This window comes from Microtus oregoni, unplaced genomic scaffold (assembly GCF_018167655.1).
Source record: "Microtus oregoni isolate MIOR12 unplaced genomic scaffold, Mior012 000020F_ref0000438, whole genome shotgun sequence".
In the NCBI taxonomy this organism is placed as follows: Eukaryota; Metazoa; Chordata; class Mammalia; order Rodentia; family Cricetidae; genus Microtus; species Microtus oregoni.
The window spans coordinates 5,822,501-5,846,684 of NW_024543079.1; the positions used below are offsets into that span (position 1 = coordinate 5,822,501).

Below are 24,184 nucleotides of genomic sequence, written 5' to 3' on the forward strand. Positions count from 1 at the left end.
TGAGGATCAAAGTCAAGTCCCAAATGAGTGATCTCCGTAGCCTGAATTTTTAAATCTCATTTCTTTTCCTATGCCACTTGAATGTCAAATTAGCTCTAGATGGTAGGGAAACTCTAACACTTGTCCTGGTGACAAAGCAAGAAGTAAGAGACGGGGGATTAGAACCTGCAATCCCCAAGTCAATGATTATTAAACAGCCCTGAGCTGCCTCTGGTTACATGATGTGAGGGTTCTTGTGCAGAAAAATGGGGGGGCTGCCCACCAGACGACGGGCCTTGCCTCCAGGTGACACCGGATCAGTGCATGAATGACCGCCAGTGCCCCTCATCTATGAAGTGCTGCTCCAGAGCCTGCTTCCGCCAGTGTGTCCCTAGGGTCGCAGGTAAGTGTCTCCTCCACTCTGCCGTCCATCCAAGCCTCAAGTCCCAGGGCTGGTGGGCACAAGCAAGACTCACTCAAGCCCCTGTATTGCAGTGAAGCCGGGCAAGTGCCCCCTGGATCAACTCCACTGTCTCAGTCCTATAAAGCACATGTGTAACCAAGACTCGAACTGCTCAGGCAAGAAGCGGTGTTGCCTCAGTGCCTGCGGCCGGGACTGCCGAGACCCCAACAAAGGTACCATTCCTGGGGGCCATGACAGGGCCTTCCTCTCCAGCCTAGCTCGGGGATGTCCTTCAAGGTTAACAGTCTCTGCAGGACACTTCCCTCGGAAGCGAGGCCCCCCCCGACATGGCCACAGCTGGAGAAGGAGGGTGCGAGGGCTCCCATTAACGTGGCAGAGAAACCGTCTTCCTCAGTTCTGAATGGGCTATGCCACAGAGACCACATCCCTGAGCTGCCTTGGACATCAGTTTGCCCTTCTTAAGGAGGCTGGGGAGTATTGTCTTAGCAATCATGAGTGATAGTATCTAGATGCAGGAATCAAACTCAGAGTTGTGTTACAGAAGAGGGTTAACCCTTTCTTTCCCTTTCTTTAGGCTAATTCCAGCTTGGGATTGTATGTGGCTCTGCACCTTAGGTGTGGTTCCCACCAGGAAGAGGTCACGATGCTTGGCCAGGGATCCTCCCACCCACATCATCTCTCCAGAGCAATTGTAACTTTCTGACAGACCCTGGCCTGTTGTGATGTCCGCTACAATGCGTGCCTCCTGGTTTCTCTTCCTGCGTGCCCTGATCCATCGCAGACCCTAAAGACACACCTCATCACTGCAGCTCCCTGTCCTCTGTCACACCTCTTCCTACCCCACCTCATAGCTATTTTTACATCTCCCTGTACATTCTGTTTCCTCCACTTACAATACCAACTCAGGCAGCCCCTTCTCTATGGTGCCCTGAACCCACCTCTAGACAGTCCTCCCCGCAAATGTATGTCTAGCAGAATTTCCCAAACATCAGTCCATCGGTACATGTTGTTACAATCTTCACCATCCCTGCAGAACCACACTGCAGTGTGTCAAGTTGTGTAAAATAACCCCTGTACAACTATTTAATTTACTTAATATCTTCATTTAAATGGCTCACTTTTGAGTGTAACAATTCATTTCCAAAGGATGGCGTGGGGTGGGGAGGATCACTACAGTAAGTGAGATTTGCAAGATCACTGATCAGAAACAGACTGGAATTATGAAGCCACTGTAATGAAAACAGCAGTTCCTTTAAATTAATTCATGCTTGATTTAAATAATACCATTAAATTCTAGCTCAATATGGTCACCCGCCAAGGGAGAGCCTGCCTCTGTTCTAATAAATGGAGATTAATAAGGGTTAAAGAGAGGTTGGAGATGCAGAGCTATGCCTGAGTCAGCTTCCCGGGGCAGAGTCGGGAGCGAAAAGAGAGCCTCCTTGCTCAGGGAGTCGATGTTGTAGCCCAGCGCTTGCTAAGATCGGTCCATTTGTACCGTATCCAGGGAAGGTGCTCTAGTGATTAGATGTCCTGTGTAGAGTAAGTCTGTCTCCTCTGCTGGGTGGTGTCTACTTGCCCTGGTTTCCATGGAGCCCAGCCTATAGTCAGAGGAGTTAACAAGGCTTCATCCATTCCTTGGACCCAAATACCTGAATTCCTGACTGTCCTTCCTCCCCAGCACTCATCTGGGAGGGGAAAGAAGGCACCCCCGCCCCTTTCTCTGCTGAACCTCCTTTTGTCTGCTACACTCTAATATAGATAAGGTGGACTTGGGGATTCTAGCTCGCCCCACTTCCTGTTCTTATGACCCCCGCTGTGAAGCCCAGGTGAGGCCTTCACCACTTCTGTCTGCAGTCCCAGAAGATGGACCAAGTCTCACTTTCTGACTACCACAGCCCTTCTCTCTAGATCCCGATGCCTGAACTGTTAACTCATAGTAACAGTTGCTAACAACGGGGACCAAGGTGACGCCTAGGGAAAAGAAAGCTCTCCTGAGTCCAGGATCTGTGCCACCTTGGATATTTCTCGGCCTCCTTCTGGGCCTCAGTTTCCTCACCCATCGCATTCAGGCAGATAATACAGAGGATCACAGTCTCTGTCCCCTGTGTCCCTTCTCTGTCACAGATTCCCAAGGGGATAGTGTATGTCCCATCTGTAATAGTTAGTTTAAAAACTGTCAACAGGAGACGGAGCACGAGCAAGGAACTCAGGACCACGAGGGGTGCACCCACACACTAAGACAATGGGGATGTTCTATTGGGATCTCACCAAGGCCAGCTGGCCTAGGTCTGAAAAAGCATGGGATAAATCCGGACTAGCTGAACATAGCGGACAATGAGGAATACTGAGAATTCAAGAACAATTGCAGTGGGTTTTTGATCCTACTGCACGTACTGGCTTTGTGGGAGCCTAGGCAGTTTGAATGCTCACCTTACGAGACCTGGATAGAGGTGGGCAGTCCTTGGGCTTCCCACAGGTCAGGGAACCCTGATTGCTCTTCGAGCAGATGAGGGGGGGGACTTGATCGGGGGAGGGGGAGGGAAATGGGAAGCGGTTGTGGGGACGAGGCAGAAATCCTTAATAAATAAATAAATTTAAAAAAAAACTGTCAACTTGGCAGAATCTGGAATCACAGGGAGACAGGCTCTGGACATTCCTGTAGGGGGTGATCTTGATCTGCTAATTGGTGTAGGAGGCCCCATCTTGATTGAGGGTGGGTCCGTTCCCTAAGTATTGGATCCTGAGCTGGACAACATGAAGTGAGTGAGATGAGTAGGGCCTGCGTGCACTCATCACGTGCTTCTGAAGGCAAACGTCACGTGACCAGCTGTTTTGTCATGTGACTCCCCTGCCATGAAGGACCGTATCTTGAACTGTGAGCTGAAATAAACCCTTTGTTCCTTCTGTTGCTTTTCTCAGAGTGTTTCATTATAGCACCAGAAAGAGGAGCCAAGACAACATGCTAGTAACTAAGAGCCTAGCTGGGAACCTGCTTCGGTAGAACTAACAGCCACAAGCCACCATCCTTCCGGAAGCATCCAGCCCCTACAAGAGCTCATCCAGAAGCCACTGGCCTAAAGCCGAGTTGCCTTTTAGGCAAGCCTCACGCTCCTGGCCTGGGCGTAGTGTTGTGGTAGGAAGCTGAGGGAGGACAGGGGCTGCTGGTGACACACCAAGAGCCTGCTAGAAACTGACGGCGGCTAACCAATTTGTCCAGAGTGAGTGCCCACCCTATGCTTCCCTCCTTAAGACGATTATCACACCATTCCCCATCACACCCAGAAAGCCGATACTGTACTCCGGCGCGACATCGGAGGAGCAGCAGCTTTGAAACAACGACTTGTCAACCAGCTCTTAGCTGGGAGGTGATAGGAGGTGATGCAGTCAGAATTAAACTCCAGCATCTCCTTTGGATAATGATAAACCCAGACAAGAGGGAAACATGACAGGTACCCACCCTGTGCCCCACATCCTTTCATTCACATGGCCAATCGATCAATCCCACTGCACCCTCACAGGTCTACTGGGTAGCTTTCGTTTCTCCATTCCACATACAAAGAGAACTGAGGGATAAAGAGGTGGCTTTGGACAAACCCAAGGAGCCATACAAACCAGAGCTAGGATTCAACCCGGAATGGCTGGGTCCCAATTCATTATATCCCTAGTAAGTAGTTACAGTAGGCGGATGCTTTAACAACAGTGTCCACAGATGAAAAAAAATGAGGCTTCTCGACAATAATCAACTTTATATGGAAAAACAAAAAACCCAGGATAGCCAAAACAATCTTATACAATGAAGGATTGTCTGGAGGCATTACCATCCCTGACTTCAAACTCTATTACAGAGCTACAGTATTGAAAACAGCTTGGTATTGGCATAAAAACAGAGAAGTCGACCAATGGAATCGAATAGAAGACCCTGACATTAACCCACAAACCTATGAACACCTGATTTTCGATAAAGGAGCTAAAAGTATACAATGGAAAAAAGAGAGCATCTTCAACAAATTGTGCTGGCAAAACTGGATGTCAATCTGTAGAAGAATGAAAATAGATCCATATCTATCACCATGCACAAAACTCAAGTCCAAATGGATTAAAGACCTCACTATCAGTCCGAACACACTGAACCCGATAGAAGAGAAAATGGGAAGTACTCTACAGCACATGGGCACAGGAGACCACTTCCTACGTATAACCCCAGCAGCACAGACACTAAGGGCATCATTGAATAAATGGGACTTCCTGAGGCTGAGAAGCTTCTGTAAAGCAAAGGACACTGTCACTAAGACAAAAAGGCAACCCACTGACTGGGAGAAGATCTTCACCAACCCTGCAACTGACAAAGGTTTGATCTCCAAAATATATAAAGAACTCAAGAAACTAGACCGCAAAAGGCTAATCAACCCAATTATAAAATGGGGCACTGATCTGAACAGAGAATTCTCAGCAGAAGAACTTCAAATGGCCAAAAGACACTTAAGGTCATGCTCAACTTCCTTAGCGATCAGGGAAATGCAAATCAAGACAACTTTAAGATACCAGCTTTCACCTGTCAGAATGGCTAAAATAAAAAACACCAATGATAGCCTTTGCTGGAGAGGTTGTGGAGAAAGGGGTACACTCACCCATTGCTGGTGGGAATGCAAACTTGTGCAACCACTCTGGAAAGCAGTGTTTCGGTTTCTCAGGAAATTCGGGATCAACCTACCCCTGGATCCAGCAATACCACTCTTGGGAATATACCCAAGAGAGGCCCTATCATACAACAAAAGTATATGCTCAACTATGTTCATGGCAGCATTGTTTGTAATAGCCAGAACCTGGAAACAACCTAGATGCCCTTCAACGGAAGAATGGATGAAGAAAGTATGGAATATATACATATTAGAGTATTACTCAGCAGTAAAAAACAAGGACTTCTTGAATTTTGCATACAAATGGATGGAAATAGAAAACACTATCCTGAGTGAGGTAAGCCAGACCCAAAAAGAGGAACATGGGATGTACTCACTCATATTTGGTTTCTAGCCATAAATAAAGGACATTGAGCTTATAATTCATGTTCCTAGAGAAGCTAAATAAGAACGTGAATCCAAAGACAAACACATAGGCATCCTCATGAATATTAACCTTCATCAGGCGATGAAAGGAGACAGAGACAGAGACCCACATGGGAGCACCGGACAGAAATCTCAAGGTCCAAATCAGGAGCAGAAGGAGACGGAGCACGAGCAAGGAACTCAGGACCACGAGGGGTGCACCCACACACTAAGACAATGGGGATGTTCTATTGGGATCTCACCAAGGCCAGCTGGCCTAGGTCTGAAAAAGCATGGGATAAATCCGGACTAGCTGAACATAGCGGACAATGAGGAATACTGAGAATTCAAGAACAATTGCAGTGGGTTTTTGATCCTACTGCACATACTGGCTTTGTGGGAGCCTAGGCAGTTTGGATGCTCACCTTACGAGACCTGAATAGAGGTTGGTAGTCCTTGGGCTTCCCACAGGTCAGGGAACCCTGATTGCTCTTCGAGCAGATGAGGGAGGGGGACTTGATCGGGGGAGGGGGAGGGAAATGGGAAGCGGTTGTGGGGACGAGGCAGAAATCCTTAATAAATAAATAAATTTAAATAAAAAAAAATGAGGCTTCTCGCACAGTCCCGAGAAGGTTCTGTGAACAGGCTCAATCCTAGATGTCAGAGGCCTGTTGGTTCACACCTGATTGTCCCTGGGTTTCATTCTTCAGGGAGAAGAGGATGAAAATTCCGAGGCTCAAGAAGGAAGCTCCCGTATAAGCCAACTAACTTTTGGGGGTCAGTGGTCCCGTGGCTCTCTGGAGGTTCCAGATTCTGAGCTAGATCCCTGGAGGGACAGGAGGTGCCAGGTCACAGGCTGTGGCTTCTCTAATTATAGGGGGAATGGCCATACATTCCCTCCAGCCCGATTCCTGGCCCACTCACCATCTGCTTCTTGGAGACTAGCCTTGTCTCTGCAGCATCTCCCCCGTCCTCAGCAGCTAAAGTCCTGCTGCAAACCCACTGCCTCTCTCCACTGTCCTCAGGGAAAGTCTCCTGGCATTCTGGGAACCTGGTTGGTTCCCTTACAAACGCCAGTCTTGCTTTCTGTCCTTACTCATTCAATAGTGTTTGCTGAGCACTCGCTATAGGCTGCAGGCCCTGCCTCCCACTCTAGTGGATGGGACAAAGGCTTAGCTAGGAATCTGTATGATATACACCAGGTTTCAAAGATCTGCCAGCCGACAGGAGGCCATGATAGAGGCCTAATTCATCCTAGAAGCTGTCCAAGCAGAGGTGAGAAAGTGCAACACGCAATCATCCATTCCCCCTCCCTCATATCCAACAATAGTGTCCCTGTTTAGAAACATTGTCCATACCACTCAGCTCCTGGTATGCTTATGACATTCTACATGCTGCCCATGGCAACATAGAGGCAGACACTTGAAAGGTTAGCTCAGTCACATCTGTATATCTGTGTACTTGAATAACATTCTGTACTGATTTAAAAAGTTAAATTAACTTTAAAAGACTTTTATTCCTTCTTGGCTTCCAGCTTGAGATGTCCATGTGGCTCAAGACTGGCCAGTTAGAAGTAGAAATTAGTCTACGGGGAAGTCTACTTCCTAAGACATTGTTTTCCCACTGACAAAGTCGGCCTTTCGCTCCTCCCCCCCCCCCCCCCATGAACCCTTCACACTTCCTGGAAGGCAGCTGCTACACCGACCACCTGGAGAACCGTCTTGGTTGGGCTCCCCCAGTAGGAATCTTGGCACACAGATTCATTTGATGGTGCTGATTTAGCAGTGTCCCTGGGGGAGTGGAGGGTGACAGATGCCATAGAGAAGTACACCAGAAGAAGAGGCTCACAAGAGCGTGCCAGTGGGGAAAGCTCACGGGGCAACTGCAGAAACAAGTGTAGCCCCCGCTTCCTCCTCTCCCCTTGGGCAAGCTTGTCAAAAGGGAAGGCATCCCAACAGCCTCAAGGCTGTGCCTGAAGCACTAGCGTCCTGTGCTCCTGGGATAAGGACTCCAGCACAGAGCGGAGGAGGGAGTCCCGAGGAACCCGATCTTCAGCGCTGCTCAGGAGCAGCTGTGTCAGCCGCATCCCCTTGCAAAAGACAGGCTGTTCCTGTCCCTGCCGCTAACATAGCCTGAGAAAGCAAGAGGAAGGGAAAGCTATTTGTGGGGATGGCACAGCATGTTCTAACCTGCTCTGAGATCCAAAAGCTGGATATGGTTTTCATTTTGCTAGTAAGGAAGAGAAACAGCCCAGCCAAGGAGAGACACTTGGTTCAAGGTCACACAGGGATCCAGTGGCAAAGGCCTTATCTATTGCAGAGTAACAGGCCACTATCAATGAAGTGCACTAAACATGTACTCATTATGTCATAATGTCCTTGAGTTAAGAGCCGGCAGCACAGATCCTACACTTCCTGAGACTGCAGCCGCCTTCAGCCTGGGTGGGAATCTTATCTGAGCTTCAACTGCAGAGGCCTCAGCTTGCAAGCATTCGCTGGCAGCATTTCAGCTCTGTGAGGGCGAAGGAACCAAACACCCAGCTGGCAGTAGCCACGGGTCACCCTCATTTTCTTGCTCTTCCAGCATGGTAACTTGCTTCATCATAGTCAACAGCAATTATAACCTTACATATCTAATCACAGAAGAGACATGTCATCATCATACTCCAGAAGCAAATCAGTAAGTCACATACACTCAAGCACACACTTATACTAACACACATATACTAACACTCATATACATATACACACATATATTAACACACATGCATACACATACACTAACAGCATATACATATACTAACACACATACATACACAATACACTAACAGCATATACATATGCTAGCACACATACACACACACATACACTAACAGCATATACACATGCATATACATTCAAGCACACATGAATGAGCACAGAGTCTAGCTATGCCATTCTGACTCCTGATCTACAGAAATGGCGAGATGACAATTTTGTAAGGTAGGGCTGCAATAAAAAAAAAACCTAGCATACTACATTCTAAAGAATTAGCCCAAAAGTGAATATAGAGAGCATCTCATTATTAATTTCTCTATTAATATTATGTTAAAATTGTATTGGGATATATTGGATTAAAATATATTTTTTTTAAAAATCATGTTTTTTAAAAGATGTTTGCTTCTGTATGTGGTATTTTGTCTGCATGTTTGTCTACACACCAGAAGAGGACATCGGCTCCCATGGGATTATACTCATAGACAGTTTGTGAGTCACCATGTGGGTGCTAGAAGATGAACTCAAGCAAGACCTCCAGAAGAGCAGCCAACTGCTGAGCCACCTTTCCAGCACTCTGTTTTTCATTTTAATGCTGCTATCAGAAACAAAACAAACAAACAAACAGAAATAATATCTTAGGTGTCTCAGCCAGCCTGGAACTCACTATCCAAGCAAGGATGACCTTGAACTTCCAATCCTCCCACCTTGGCACCCAGACTGCTTGGATTACAGCTATAAGCAACAGGGCCTGGTTTGCACAGTCCTGGGCATCAACCCCAAGGGCTTCATGCTCAACAGGCAAGCACTCTACCAACTGAACCTCATTTCCAGTCCAGAACCTGTAAACAGCAGAGGTGGCTCAGTCGGTATCTGTTGTTCACTTGGTGAAAACTTCAGCGGCAGTGACCTAGAGTCCCTCGCTTCTCAAGCCTTGCACCCCCAGGTGAGGAATAACACCTCACCCAGCCAGCATTCCCGCACTGACTAATAGGAAGGGGCCTGCGCTGGCCCAAGGGAGGTGCTCAGTCAATATGATGACTGTGGTTATGAGTAAAGGGGCACACACAGCGACCACCCAGGAAATGCTGGAGGACAGAGGCTTCAAAGTGTTCAGCACTGCTGAACCCTCCTCTCCCTCCCCATCCCCAGCCCTCCAGGAAGGAAGTAATCCTGATTCTCTCGGTGAGTGGGAGTTCTGAGCCTCCTGGACAGAAGGACCAGGACTGGTTTCACAACTCACTTGGAGAGAAGAATACACTAGAGCCTACGCAGGCACAGCTGGGGCTCCCAGGAGATGAAGCACCCTCCACAACCTCCCAACTCAGACCTCCACAGTCTGAGCAAGTACCTGGGGTCACCTATAAATTCAGAAGCTTAAGAGCTTGCCTCTGCCACGTTTGTGTCAAAAATGTCTGGGCTAAGTCACTTGAGACGCTGCCTGGCACTTACTAATCACTAAATTAAGCAGATCGTGATCTCTGCCATTTCTGGGCCAGCATTTAAAACCTTTCTCCAAGGGCGTCCCCATTCCCTAACCGTCCCATCCCTCCGGGCTCTGACTTTGAAGGATGCTCCCAACTGTTAGGCCCCCATCCATCCCAGGCAAGAATAGAAACCACCGCCTCCGGCCGCCCGCGGCCTCCCTCCCTCCCCCGGCAGCGATCGATGCGGCCTCAGCCGCGGGGGACGGGAACACAGGAAAGGAGGGGGCCGCGGGGCCTCCGCAGTAGAGAGGCGCAGCGGGGCCTCCGGGGCACAAAACAGCCCCAACGGCGCCTTGGGGGACCGGCGCGTTGGACTCCCTGAGGCCAGGACAGGTAAGGAGCCTCCCTTGAGGAGGGGCGTGGCTGGGTAATGGGAGGCGGGGATAGCCTGAGGATTCCAGGTGCTATAGTCCTGCAAGGAGGGACAGCGGTACCGGGATGGTCTTGCTTGCACATTCTGTAAAATGGGATTTAGAAAACCCGGGTGGTGTCAGGATAAAGCCGAGTGCGTTTTGTGTGAGGAGCTCAGGGAAGAGGCCAGCACGCAGGGCTGCTCACAGAAAGTATCAAGCGTGCTAAACCTGTCACGAGAGGCCCACAGACAGTCTGCGTGATCTTGAACAAGTCACTCAGTCTCTCTGACTGACTGAGAGTCTTAACGAGAAATGTTTGCTGAATTAATTATGCGAATTCATACAGCAGGGGAGTGAGTGCCAGATAAATCCCCTTCTATCATCCTTCTAAAGTGTGACAGAAGTGGAATAAAATCCCGTATGTTTTGACGCCAAAGCCGGTGGAGGATGCCAATGAGGCACCAATTATGGGGCGGGGGCTGCACGGCCCTAAGCATCAGGCTTTGTTTTAGTCCTCAGAGGTTCTCCAGTGTAGTCCGGACTACAGAGGAGGAAACAAACCAAAAGCTCAGAGAGGGCAATGGATCCACTCAGGTCAACAGCTAGAAAGTGGCAAGTTCAGGATCCGAACCCAGATCTGATGAAAGCAAGGGACATGATTTTGAAGTTTACTGAACATTCATTGTATACCAGGGACTTTGCGTGTATTCTCTCACAGTGCCATGACCAGAGCAGAACAGCCAAGCTAATGATGGAATACTAACCCCCTAATGCCAAGTCCAACATTAGTGAAGGGCATCTTGGCTCCAGGCCTTGGCGTGCCTGCCATCTCATACCCTGGAAGAAGGCATCACTGACTTTCCCGGTACAGATGAGATTACACAGTTTCATGGAGCAGGGATGAGCCAGCAGCTGCCCTCAGATCCAGGAGGACCAGGGATCAGGAGACAGTGGAAGAATCTAGCATTTCTGGAGTACCAAGTGAAGCCAACATTTCCGTAAACCATCTGGACCCCCTGGCTAACTCTGGAATGTGTGCTCTTGTCCGCTTTGTGCGTTCTGCAGGACACTGAGATCTAGAGAAGAAACATGGTAGCCAAGGGCCAGGTCCATTAAGGATAGAGTTAAATTCTGGTTTGCCTGACTCCAGAAGACAGTGACACAGGTGCATAATTTAACAAACTCCTCTGTGAGCCTGAAGAAGATGTTAGCCCACACAATCATTTTCTCCTCACTTTCAAGTGGCTATTCTGATGCCCGCTGGGGAAGAATTTCCTGATAGGAAATGTGTGACTGCTAAGGTAACATAGAACCAAGGTTTAAGGTCGGGTCTGAAGGACACCGCGGACATAGCAGCACATAGTCTATCCCAGTAACTCTCAACTTGACAGGTATTAGAATCACCCTCCTGGTTTCTTACAAACAGACTGGCTGGGTGCACTGGTGCGTGTCTGGAATCCCAACCCTCAGGAGACTGGGGCACAAGGATCAAAAGTTTGCTATCAGCCTGAGTGGGCTCCATGGCTGCATGGTGAGATCCTGTCTCCACATAAATAGATAAACAAATAAAACAATATAAAAACACAGAGTTCAGGCTCCTACCCCAGTTCTCAGTATTGAAGTCAGGACAGACAGACTGCATCCTTGCTTGACCTATCCCTGTGATGAAGATTCTTTTAGTTCAGGGAATACACTCGGAGAATCAAGAGTCTCTCGATCTTAAGAATCTTAACAATCCTAGGTAGTAAGCCTCAGCTGGCCCCATCCATGGGGGAGTATACCAGGATTCCGAAGAGCCACCACAGACATCTGGCTTCCTAAACCCAAGCTTGTCCAGGAATAAAGGAGAGGTGTCCTACAGAGCACCTTGTCGATGCCATCATCCCATCGCTTCTAAAGCCCTGTAAGGTAGGCCTCCGCATTTGTTGTGCCCTGGAGGAAATGAATTGGGCATAGGGAGGATGGGTGATTTAGTCAAAGTCATCAAGTCTGTGGCTGAAGGATATTCAGCCCCAGGCCTGACTTGAGTCCAGGGGTCATTCGCTATCTGAGCATCTACTACATGCCTGGCACTTCACACAGTCTCCAACACCCTGTCTGGAGATGGAGCAGAGCATTTTAACCCACAGGGCAGCAAACCTACGCCATGGTGAGCGAGTCCCCAGGGCTGGGCTCCCGGGTCCCCTGGAGGACAAGAGATGAGGCGCTGCGCGTGAATGTGGGCGGAGTGCGGCGGCTGCTGAGTGCGCGTGCCCTAGCACGCTTCCCGGGCACAAGGCTGGGCCGCCTACAGGCGGCGGCATCCGAGGAGCAGGCGCGGCGCCTCTGCGACGATTATGATGCAGCAGCGCGCGAGTTCTACTTCGATCGGCACCCGGGCTTCTTCCTCGGCCTCCTGCACTTCTACCGCACCGGCCACCTGCACGTGCTGGACGAGCTGTGCGTCTTCGCCTTCGGCCAGGAGGCCGACTACTGGGGCCTGGGCGAGAACGCACTGGCCACGTGCTGCCGTGCGCGGTACCTGGAGCGGCGCGTGACACGACCTCGAGCCTGGGACGAGGACAGTGACGCGCCCAGCAGCGTGGACCCATGCCCCGACGAGATCTCCGACGTGCAGCGGGAGTTGGCCAGCTACGGTGCAGCACGCTGCGGCCGCCTGCGTCGCCGCCTCTGGCTCACCATGGAGAACCCCGGCTACTCGCTGCCCAGCAAGCTCTTCAGCTGTGTGTCCATCGGCGTGGTGCTCGCCTCCATCGCTGCCATGTGCATCCACAGCTTGCCGGAGTACCAAGCCCGGGAGGCAGCGGCTGCAGTGGCTGCAGTGGCTGCGGGGCGCAGCGTGGAGGATGTGCGAGATGACCCAGTGTTGCGCCGCCTCGAGTACTTCTGCATCGCTTGGTTCAGCTTCGAGGTCTCATCACGGCTGCTGCTGGCTCCTAGCACGCGCAACTTCTTCTGCCACCCGCTCAATCTCATCGACATTGTGTCGGTGCTGCCCTTCTATCTCACACTGCTGGCTGGTGTGGCACTTGGTGACCGGCGTGGAGCCAGCAGTGGAGAGGGGCTTGGAGACCTGAGCAAAGTGGTGCAAGTGTTCCGCCTCATGCGCATCTTCCGTGTGCTCAAGCTGGCACGCCACTCCACTGGGCTGCGCTCGCTGGGGGCCACGCTCAAGGTAGGATGGATGAGGCAAGGTTGGGACAGAGGGAAGACATAGAGCTGCATGTGTAGCCTTACCACATACAGATGCCCATGGACTAAGATGCTCCCTATTGAGCCAGGCATAAGGCTAGAGGCCAGATATACATTCATATTCACCCTGATCTAACCCTGTAACTCTGTACGGAAGGGCTTCTCGGACCAGGAATGATAGCTTGGTTAAGAGCAATAACCACTCTTCCAAAGGATCCTGGTTTGGTTCCCAGCTCACAACAGTCTGTTAACTTCAGTTCCAGAGCATCTGATGCCCTCTTTTGGCTTCCACGGGCATTGCACACATGTGGTGCACAAATACACATGCAAGCAAAACACCCCTACATGTAAATAAAAGTAAATCTCCAAAAAACTTAAAAGGGCTTGGTGCTACCTATATTTCCCCAGGAGAATAAAGAAAAATTAATATATAAAGTTAAGTATAGAAAATAAAATGGAGTGAACCATGGGGCTGAGAGATCACTAAGTGATTAAGAGAGGGAAGGGCTTTTGATGTGCCTGTCAAATATCAAATAAAACATAACACATGGAAATATGCAAAGCAGGATGCTAACTGGCTTTTCTCCAGGTTCCTTTCTTCTAGCACCATTGGAAGGCACAGGTGGTCAGGTAGTCTTGGGTCACTCCTAGCCTGGGAATAGCCTAAGTGCTAACAACTTACTTTGCCCAGAATGAGTGTTCCATGCCAACTTCACATCCATTATTGATTAGTCCTTAGGACAACTTCCTCGGGAAGATGCTATAATTTATTTTCTTACCGTAAATGAAGATCCTGGTGTGGCTAGGCTGTTTTATTAGCCTGGTTGCAGTTTATTGGCTACTGGTCAGGGAGGGAGGCAACATGATCAACGTGTATCCACAGTCAGATAAGGGAGCAGAGTGAATGTCAGCAGAGGGGGCACAGCGGGAAGAGATGTGGCGGTTGAGGTACTGAGGGACACAAAACTCTGGACCCATGTTTTTTATTCTTTTTTGTTCCAAGGGCACTGAGGAGCTTTGTGCCACTACAGACGTGGAAACTAAGGTTCTAAGAGGCGACAAGACTTGTGGGAGTCTCTTTAATAAGTGGCAGACCCCAGAGAACAAGCCCACTGTGCCCAGCTCCAGCCTTTTGTGCTCTCCCATGCCCTAGGCGGCCCTGTGAAGGATCCCCAGAAAGGGGCTCGAAAGTCCCTCCCAACCTTGATGATACAGCATCTTGCAAGTCCTAATGCAGGGCAGCCAGGATACTAACCACTGCATGTGACTTGGGGAGAACCCTTGGGTACCAAGCAGGTACAGGAAGGATGCTAGCCAGACCCCTTTAATTCAAAATTGCTGTATGCTCCCCAAACCTTCCTAGTTTGCAGAGAATCAGAGGCTCCTAGCTTTGTCGACAAGGAGGGAGAAGATGAATAATCAGGCTGTGAGAGTCAAGGCACAGGCATAACAGCATGGCGTGGGGGAGGGGCTTACTACTAAAGTGAGCTAAAGTGAGGTCCCAGACCATCCGCTGCTTCATCGACACCCAGAAGCTTGCCAGGAAGCTCTACCCCAGACCTACTTAATCAAGTTCTGTCTTTTAAACAAATCCCCCACATAATTCTTCTCTATGTTACAGTCTAAGAGACCCTACTGAAGTTAGGGGGTTCTCAGAATTGGTGACATTTCAGGACAAGCAATTCTTCACTCTTACATTCTGTGAGATAGTAAGCCTTATCCATGGCCCGTATGGATACATACCAGCCTGTCCCTGCTATGACAACCAAAAAGGTCTCCAACTGTTTCCAACTGTTCCTGGTGGGCAGGGCAAGCAGATTTGCTTTGTTTGAGAACCAGGCACCCATAAACAAGTGTGTTCTTCGATAGCCTGGGAAAGCCATGCCCTCTCAGTTTTCTTGTGGGGCAGACAGTCTTTTTGTTCTTGTCAGAAACGCTTTAGAGCAATTCAAATGTACATAAAACCAATCCTTTGCATTATGAAATATAAACTGTGGTTCTCTCGGTTCTGACTTGGGCTCATGCATTGTTTTCCAGCACAGCTACCGTGAAGTGGGTATCTTACTGCTGTACCTGGCCGTGGGTGTGTCAGTGTTCTCTGGTGTGGCCTACACCGCTGAAGAAGAAAACGAAGGCTTTGACACAATCCCCGCCTGCTGGTGGTGGGGCACCGTGAGCATGACCACTGTGGGCTATGGGGATGTGGTGCCGGAGACTGTGGCTGGCAAGCTGGCGGCTTCAGGCTGCATCCTGGGGGGCATCTTGGTGGTGGCACTCCCCATCACCATCATCTTCAACAAGTTTTCCCACTTCTACCGGCGCCAGAAGGCACTAGAGGCAGCCGTGCGGAGCAGCGGGCAGCGGGCGTTTGAGGACTTGCTGAGCAGCGTGGACGGGGTGTCAGAGGTGTCTCTGGAAACATCCCAAGAGACTTCTCAGGAGGGGCGGTCTACAGACCTGGAGACCCAGGCCCCTAGTGAGCCTGCAAAACCTCAGAGTTATTAAAACCAGGGCTCCACATTCCCTCTCCACAGCCTCAGCATCAACCAACATAGAGCAGAGTCATCCCCTGCTTAAGTTCTGCATGGGCGTCATCTACCTGAGTAAGGGAACTGGGGGCTACAGATCTTTCTAGAAAAGCCCAGGGCAGGATAGTACTACCCTATATTCCATGACCTCACATATCAACGTCCTTTGAAGCCGGTGTGCACCAGAAGGAAGAAGAGGATGGTCTCTATACGAGCCCCTCTAGCCCTGTGCTGGCAGACAACTATTCCCATTTCACAGATAAGGAACTGAAGCTCACCCAAATGTCGCAGGACTGCTGTGAAGAAGCTTTTAATGTTAAGTGCCTGGAAGGAGCTGGGGCCGAGTCCTTAGGCAGTCTGTAGGATCAATAGCACAATCATCTTCAGCTCTGCTTCCTAGGGCTGACTTAGAGAGCAAACCTGAACAGAGCCTTCTGGGACCTAGACCTAGCTCTACACCTGCTGTGGGAAAGGCGGCCAACCCCTGTTCCCAGAACCGGAACCTAACCCATCGGTCACACGGACTTACAAGCAGCTCAGCTTTGAACGGCTGGTGGCAGAGGGCTGCTGTGTTTGCTCCTGTCCTGCTTGGGTTTTGTCAACTTGACTAGAGCTAAAGTTATCTGGGAAGCGGAAGCTCAGCTGAGAAAACACCTCCATTAGATCACCTGCAGGCAAGGCTGTGGGACAGGATCTTGAATAATGACTGATATGGGAGGGCCCAGCCTCCTGTGGGCGGTACCTTTCCTAGGCAGGTGGTCCTGGGTATATAAGCAAACTGAACAAGGCATGAGAGCAAGTCAGTGAGCAGTGTTGCTCCATGGTCTCTGCTTCAGCTCCTGCCCCAGGTTCCTGCCTTGAGTTCCTGCCTTGATGTTCTTCAAAGGACCTGGGATACGTAAGCCAAATAAACCTTGTCCTCTCCAAGTTGCTTTTGGTCATGATCTTTGTCACAGCAATATAGCCTGGCCACCACAGCTACCATTCCACCCTTGAAAGTTGTCCCTTTGGCTGAACAAGTTGTGAAGGGGTCTGTCCAGTCCCCACGTTTTAACACGGTGCAGCTAAGCTCACATTTCTGTACCATCAGGGTCTCCCTCAGTTCCCATTTCTTCTATCACACTGAGCCCCAAGGTAGAAGATATCGTCTGGCTCATCACCATGATTGGAGCAGGGTGGGTTGGTGTGTATTGCCTAGACTGAGCAATTGCTACAGTCTACCGGGCACCAGGCACTGGGAGGAAAGAGGAAATAGAGAGACCCTGCTCTTGAAAGGGTGTGACCAACACTGAAAAGGAGGCGCACAGGGCAGTCTGTCCCCAGACCTGCTTTGGCTTGGGGACTTTTAACAATGACTCCATTGTGGTTTGTCATTACCTCATTTAGTGGATCATTACTGGGAGAGTTCTAAGCTAAGGCTTCCCTGTGTGGCCTACAGACCTGTTTCCTTCAGGTGAATGGTAATTTTAGACTTTTTTTTTTCAATGCCTTTGGAGGAGGAATGAGCTCTCCAGTTTCCCATAGCACCTCCTCTGTCCCCTCCCACACAAGCCATCATGTTCACCCTCTTCTGACCCCTGCCAGATCTGCCTTGGCTGCTGGACCTCCGCCCGACTGCTTACCAGGTTCAAGAGGGCCGGGTGGTGGTGAGGCAGAGGCAGGCGGATCTCTGTGAGTTCGAGGCCAGCCTGGTCTACAAGAGCTAGTTCCAGGACAGGCACCAAAGCTATACAGAGAAACCTTGTTTCGAAAAACTAAAAAAAAGCAAAAAGAAAAGAAAAAAAAAGTAAAGTCACAAACTTTCCTGATTGTTTACTGGGAAGGAAACCATGAGGGATGTGCCCTGTCCCAGAATCTGTCACCTGAGACCCTCAGAGTATGCTTTCCTGAGTGAGTGACAGTCTAACCTGCTCTAGTAAGGACAAATAGCGACTGGACAGAAATGGGTTCCGGGAAAGAGTATTCCAAATAGAGTACACAACAAACACCCAACACATGGATTCCCAGTCTCCGGACTGTGGCAGAGACACCAGCTAAGCTAAAAGGCCTCCGGGGAGCTCATCCTGCTAAACTTCTCTCCAGCATATTCACCTCCTAACATCTGTGTCCAGCTGTGCCCAGCTCGAGGGACAGAGTAGAGACAGAGCTTCCCGCACGTTCCTTTGACCTGACTTAATACACATCCAGACTTTCTGATCCTTCAAAACGAACTGGAAACGTGGTGTGGGGACAGATGAGGGGAGACCCGTCTGGCTCGAGTCTGCTGCAGGTTGCTTGCCATCAGGCGGCAATGCAGTGGCTCTCTCCCGCTCCGGTGGATTGCTGGAAAGGGGTACACCAACAGAGATCTGTGCCCAGCCACGCACCTGCCTCTGCTAGCCTGGAGCTGGTGGGCAGATTTGCTCTGAGTGACTGGGGAGAGTGGGCAGTCAATACAAAGGAGTGACTCACAGCCCACATCCTCACGGCTTTGTCTGTGGTGGCACCAGCCAGAACAGCTTGCACGTGACAAGAATCCAGCTGGAATCGACATTGTCAGAAAGTGTCACCCATCAGGCCTACAATCCCAGTGACTAGGGAGGCCGAGGAAGATTTCAAGTTCAGGCTGGGCTATGGAGTGAGTTCTGGGCCATCCCGGGCAATTTAGTTTCAAAATAACAAGGGCGGAGATTATAGTTTAGTGAGAGAGCACTTCGCTAGCATGCATGAGACCCAGGGTTCGGGCCCCAGCAACACATAAAAAGAAAACAGTTAATGAAACAATCAAAACTATGAGTGACGGCAACAGGCATGAGTCTTTGGTTGCAAACACTAGAAACCAGCAAAAAAAAAAAAAATCAGAAGGTATATTCTTTTTCAGTGGTTCTGTAACAAATTACCACAGACTAAACAGCTTAAAACAACACATTTATTCTTACACAATTCTCAAAGTCAAAAGTCTACAATCAAGATGTTGTTAGCAGGACTCCGCTTCTGGGCACTGTAGGAGAGTCCCAATCCCACACACACCTCTTCGGCAGCTGGCATCGCTCCCGTCTCTGCCCCTGGCATCTCCTCACATTTTCCACTGGGTGCTAAATTTCCCAAAACTTTTCTCCTATAAAGAGCCTTTTGATGACATTTAGGGCCTGAAGGGGTGATTCAAGATGATGTCATCTCAAGAGCCCTTTAATCACAATTGCAAGGACCCGCACTCTGAATAAGGTAACATTCACAGGTCCCGGGATCCCTGCGAGGGATCTAAGGCCACCATTCAACCTGCAGAAGTGAAGTAACTATATCAAGTTTACCCAAAGTAAAAACTGACTGACAGGGCCCGAGGCAACAGAGACATGAGGAGAGTTCTGGGGACCTTAGTCACAGCCCAGAATCCTTCTGTCTAGGGATACTGCCTTGAAGGCATTTCACCTCTCATCACCGTGTGTGTGCATGTGTGTGCGTGTGTGTGCGCGTGTGTGTGCATGTGTGTGTGTGTGTGCGTGTGTTTCCCCAAAGCTGGAGTTACTCGGGAAGAGCAGCAAGTGTTCCTAACCCCTGAACCATCTCCCAGACCCGTTCCCCTGCATCTCTTTGCTTATGGATCCGGTTTCCCTCCAGGAAGGATGGTGGTCTGGCTGAGTCATCTGCCTTTCTCTCATGGGGCTGGAGGGTAGAGTGCTAGGTTTACAAGTACAGCAGATGGAATGAAATTAGTAATTCAAAGACAAGCCTACATGTTGTCACTTAAAGGAGGGTCAAAAACAACAGGTGTCCACTACAGTCCAACCCTGGGTTTCTCAACACACCTCACCCACACATGTGCAGAAACTGTCACATATAACAACACTGATCCCCTCTCTGAAGTGAAGGCACCCCCAAAATCATGTCCTGTTAACGGACCCAGCTCTTAAGTTCAATCTTCTACTGGTGCCACTCATCCTATCTCAATATTCTGTAACCAGCAAGCAGACTGTCACCAGCATGCGCTGTGAATGAGACTGGAGAAAAGGAGAGGAAAGCCCCTGTCATGAGGAAGAATCCACGGCTTTGTCCCATCCCTGTGATGCTCAGAGGCTGCTGGGGCGCTGAGACTTTGCCATGTCACGTTCACCCTGCCTTTGGCTGGTGTTTCAGTTGTTGAGAGTCACTATTTGATAGGGTGACCTAACCCTTTATTCCTAGAGAATCTGAACCCCGAAAGTGCCGGAAGATGCCTCAGGGAATGCCCTGGTGTTACCTAAAATCCTTGATGCCTTTTCTCCGAGTAGCAGTCATGGAATTTCCCCTCGAGGGTACAGTTGTTCACCCAGGTCAGCATTAGAACTCCCTTTATATTGGTATTCATAGGGATAAGATCAGAAATGCCCAAGGGACATTTCCAATTGTCACTTGTCCAAGTGAATCTCCAATTCAGGGAACTCACTGCTGTATCCATTAGGGAAGCATTCTGCTCATGGGTACCAACACCTCGAAGTTTGCAAAACTCAAGTCATTAAGAGAGGGGGCAATGGTTCTGCAAATGAATCGTTGTGCTTTTTTTTTTTTTTTTTTTTTTTTTTTTGGTTTTTCAAGACAAGGTTTCTCTGCAGCTTTGGAGCCTGTCCTGGAACTAGCTCTGTAGACCAGGCTGGTCTCGAACTCACAGAGATTCACCTGCCTCTGCCTCCCAAGTGCTGGGATTAAAGGCGTGAGCCACCATCGCCCGGCTCGTTGTGCTTCTTTAGAAGACACATATGATTCTTCAATGGTGAATACCTTCTTGTGCACCAGCTCACATCCATCGTCCACAAGAATCCATGGCTGTATTTGGTGTTACAGTCCTTGCCAGGCACACTTGACTTTGTGCCTAGGAGGAGGACACAGTACCCAGTTTACATTGGGCACCATTAAACACGTGACTACTTGATGTCCATAGTTAGCCTGACATTCATCTTCAAGTCCCAACAAGGCAGAATCTGACAGCAGAACCCATTACACAAGAAGAGTATGTGCCTTTGTCAAGTGTGAGATAAATCCAGTATGTATGTATCAGTGAAATTCTGACATTTTTCCCTCCTGTCTTCCCTTCTTCTCTCCTCTTCCCTCCCTTCTTTCCTTCCTCTTTCTGGTACATGTATAACACATGTGTGCATGTGTGCACATAGAGACCAGAGGTTGATGTCATGTGTCTTCCATGGTTGCTTACACCTTGTGTTTTGAGACCGCCCAGCACTCCTGACCTGGACAATCTTCAGGAGCAAGGGTAAAAACATGCTGGGTTCACTGAAGGCCATACTTAGTGAGATTTACAGGAAGAAAACACAAACAAGTCCAGTCCAGCATGCTGTCTTCAGAAATCTTTTATTCTCTTCCTCTTCAGGATGCCAAAGGATTTGGATTCTGTAAGGCCCAATTCGTGTGGGCTAGCCCTTGGTCCAAGTTTCATTAGCCAACTCATCCAATTGCTAGAGCCCAGCCAGCTCCTGGAGCTAACAGAGAAGGCCGAATCTCCAGTAAGTGATGCCATCTCAAAATCAGACTCACCCCAAATTACATTTCCCCCACTAAATCAAAAACCACACATGCACACACACACACACACACACACACACACACACACACACACACTCAAGGGCACAAGCACACACACAAAATCTATTTCCACCAATATACCCCCAGCTGATGGTATCACTTAACAAGTTTTTGCAATTCTGTTTGGGCCAGAGAGTCTTTCCTGTCCATCTATTTTTACCTTTCCAGGCCAAATTAATTCAATCTTTCAGTCAAGCAACCTTGAGCAAATAGGAATCTGCGGATTCTTACACTGAGAAAGGTTGTGAGCTGTTTGCGTGAGTTTTATAGGGCCTTAGGTTTCTCCCACGCTCTCAGTGGGCCACGCCTCTTACAATCCTACTCTACCAATGCCAAACTCCAGAAAGGTGCGAATTCAGCAACAATCAGCTGCCAACTTTGGAATTCTAACTTGGCTCTACTCCAAGTCTTAGGCTATTCTTTACCATAGAACAGAAGTGTTCTTTATTTTGTGCCAAATTGAAATAAATAACCAAAACATTATCTGGTCTTACCCAGTTGACATTCCTTTGATATCATTCAATGGATCTAGAAATCAAAGGCTCCATCACACAAGCTGGGCCTTGCTAACTTGTAACTGGACTCTGCTGCACGCTCTGAGAACTACAATACCCTCTCTGATCAAATGATATCAAAAGATGCAAAAAGTAAGTTTTTCTTTTCACTGAAACCTCAGACCATTGACTTTCCAGGCAGAAGAATAAGTAACCACCTGACTTGTTGTCTTACGGTTTTATTGCTATGAAGAGACGTCATGAGCATGGCAACTTTTATAAAGTAAAGCATTTAACTGGGCCTGGCTTACAGTCCAGAGATTTAGTCCACTGTCATCATGGAAAGAAGCATGGAAGGAAGGTAGTACACAGGCAGACATGGTACTGAATAAGGAGTTCTGCATCTGGACTGGCAGGCAGCAGAAAGAGAGAAAGCCACACTGGGTCCAGGACCCAGGACCCAGGACCCAGGACCCAGGACCCAGGACCCAGGACCCAGGGCCAGGGCCAGGAGTCTTACTGACACCCATATGAAAAGTATAAAGTCCGACAATGAAGAGTGGCTAACTGTGAGAGAATTTGAAATTAAAGGGGGATATGAAAAATCGGGGAAATAGAAAAGAAGTATTCATTGCAATAGATGCCATCTTCAAGATTTGATAAAGGTATTCTGGTGGTAGATGGCTTCCATGTTTATTGGGTAAAATGGTGAATTAAAAGCTCCTATGTGACAGGCAGATTCAGTTATTCTGGGATGAGACAATAGGTTAGAAGCTCTTTTGGTATGACTGGTAGCTTCAATCAAGGATTTCACTGTCATAAGTCACTTGTCCCAGATGTTAGCAGAATTTATCTCCATACACGATACCATATGTTTCTTCTTAGACAGGTTCCATTACATGGGTTGTTGCCATATGATAAAATCCATTTTTATTATCACTGAATATTAAAAGTAACATGCCAGAGATGAACAACTAACAATTTTCAGATGAGGGCCTCAGACATCATGGCAGAAGGTCACAGGGCAGTTATGTTCTTCTTTGTTCACTCTGGGCTTGTTGGGTTTTCCCTCTGAAAGCAGAAGAGATCATTTATTTGATGGCTTCCAATGTTTGTTCCCACCTGTATCTCAAGTATTTTGATGCTCAAAGCAGCCCTGGCCTCTTATGCTGGTGAAATCACAACTATATAAGCACCACAGAATAAATCAAATTTGATCAAACACAAATTTGTCAATTTTCAAACTTACAAAGGCACAGAGATGGAAAACAAACAATTTCTAGACAATAGTCTGAGACATCAGAACAGAATAATTACCTGTCCCCTTATCCTAGGTGGGTCTGGTAGATGTCCTTCCTGAAAGACAGAGAGTTAATGATGGAAGAGTCTTTGCTTTTAGTTTGTGAGTGAGGTATTTCTAACCACTTTCTCGATATTTTTCTGTATGTACCCTTGTTAAATACAAGCTGTCTTCATTGAAACTACTCCCCATGAGCCCCACAATGAGTCAAGGAAACATTTAGATCCCCTTTTCCTGTCCTGGTGATTTTCACATGAGCTCAAACAAGGGAAGCCACTTGATCACCCTCAGCTTCCAGACACACTGAGGGCTGGTTTCTCATACTCTTCTTTCCCTGTGTAGATAGCTGCATTGTGCACATTGTCAGAACTGTCCTCCATGACCCAGCTCAGGGAAAACTGTTCCATGACATGGTTTTCAGTCCTAAGGCCAGAAATAGCCATCCCACTCCTTAGCTGCAGCATCATTTCCTACAGACTCCTCTCCTCCACAGTAGTAACTGCAGGTAGGGTATGAAGGTGCAGCCTTGCCCTGGCCAGGGGCTCACACCTGTACTCCCCATGCTTTAGATGCAGCTCAGCCAATACTCAATGAGAAAACTTTTGTCCTTTATTGTGAGGATGACACAGGGATAGGCCATCTGAGACACATTCCAGAAAGATCTGTGTACCCTACATCATAAGAAATATATTCAGCTACCAAGGAAACCTGGTTTTCCCAGTTTACAAGGTTGATAAAAGTGAAGAACTAAGAACTTATTTCAAAATGATTTCTCTTCTTTTACTTTTATTTTTGTGTAGGTGGTGTTGAGGCAGGCCTCACTCTGTAACCTCTCCTGGAACTCACTACAGAGTATAAGCCATCCTTGATCTCTGAGCAATCTCCTGTCTCAGCATCCCCAAGTGCTGGGATTACAGGTCTGACCCATGATACTCAGCTGTTGAAGAACAAGTGTGACACAACGACCTGGGAGAGGAACTGTGGGGCAATCTTGTAATGCAGGTATCCATTTAATTCACCATCTTACCCAGGCAACACAGAGCTATCTACCACCAGCATGCCTTTATCCGATCTTGAAGACG

The 24,184-nt window shown here is 48.7% G+C and overlaps 2 protein-coding genes across 3 annotated transcripts in view; both read left to right on the forward strand.

The window, feature by feature from the left end:
- The window catches only part of LOC121460354 (WAP four-disulfide core domain protein 5-like), a 13,952-nt gene extending 4,021 nt beyond the window's left edge, over positions 1–9,931 (forward strand). The window contains exons 2-4 of the mRNA XM_041670701.1: positions 242–382; positions 475–679; positions 9,787–9,931. Coding sequence (XP_041526635.1) covers positions 242–382; positions 475–679; positions 9,787–9,931 — 491 coding nt within the window. The remainder of the gene's footprint in view (positions 1–241; positions 383–474; positions 680–9,786) is intronic.
- Kcns1 (potassium voltage-gated channel modifier subfamily S member 1) lies at positions 9,429–16,677 on the forward strand. 2 transcript variants are annotated; one of them, XM_041670078.1, is made up of 4 exons: positions 9,429–10,018; positions 11,780–11,946; positions 12,168–13,213; positions 15,268–16,677. In XM_041670078.1, exons 3-4 carry the CDS (start codon positions 12,185–12,187, stop codon positions 15,733–15,735), a joined length of 1,497 nt encoding a protein of 498 aa, XP_041526012.1. In that variant the 5' UTR covers positions 9,429–10,018; positions 11,780–11,946; positions 12,168–12,184; the 3' UTR covers positions 15,736–16,677. The 2 variants fall into 2 exon arrangements, with proteins under 2 accessions (XP_041526012.1, XP_041526013.1); XM_041670079.1 differs by lacking the exon at positions 11,780–11,946.
- Positions 16,678–24,184: the final 7,507 nt, after the last annotated feature.

Coding starts and splice junctions, on each gene's coding strand:
- Kcns1 (XM_041670078.1), top strand. CDS start 12,185: ATGGTGAGCGAGTCCCCAGGGCTGGGCTCCCGGGTCCCCTGGAGGACA. Junction 13,214..15,267: donor CGCTGGGGGCCACGCTCAAG/GTAGGATGGATG, acceptor ATTGTTTTCCAG/CACAGCTACCGTGAAGTGGG.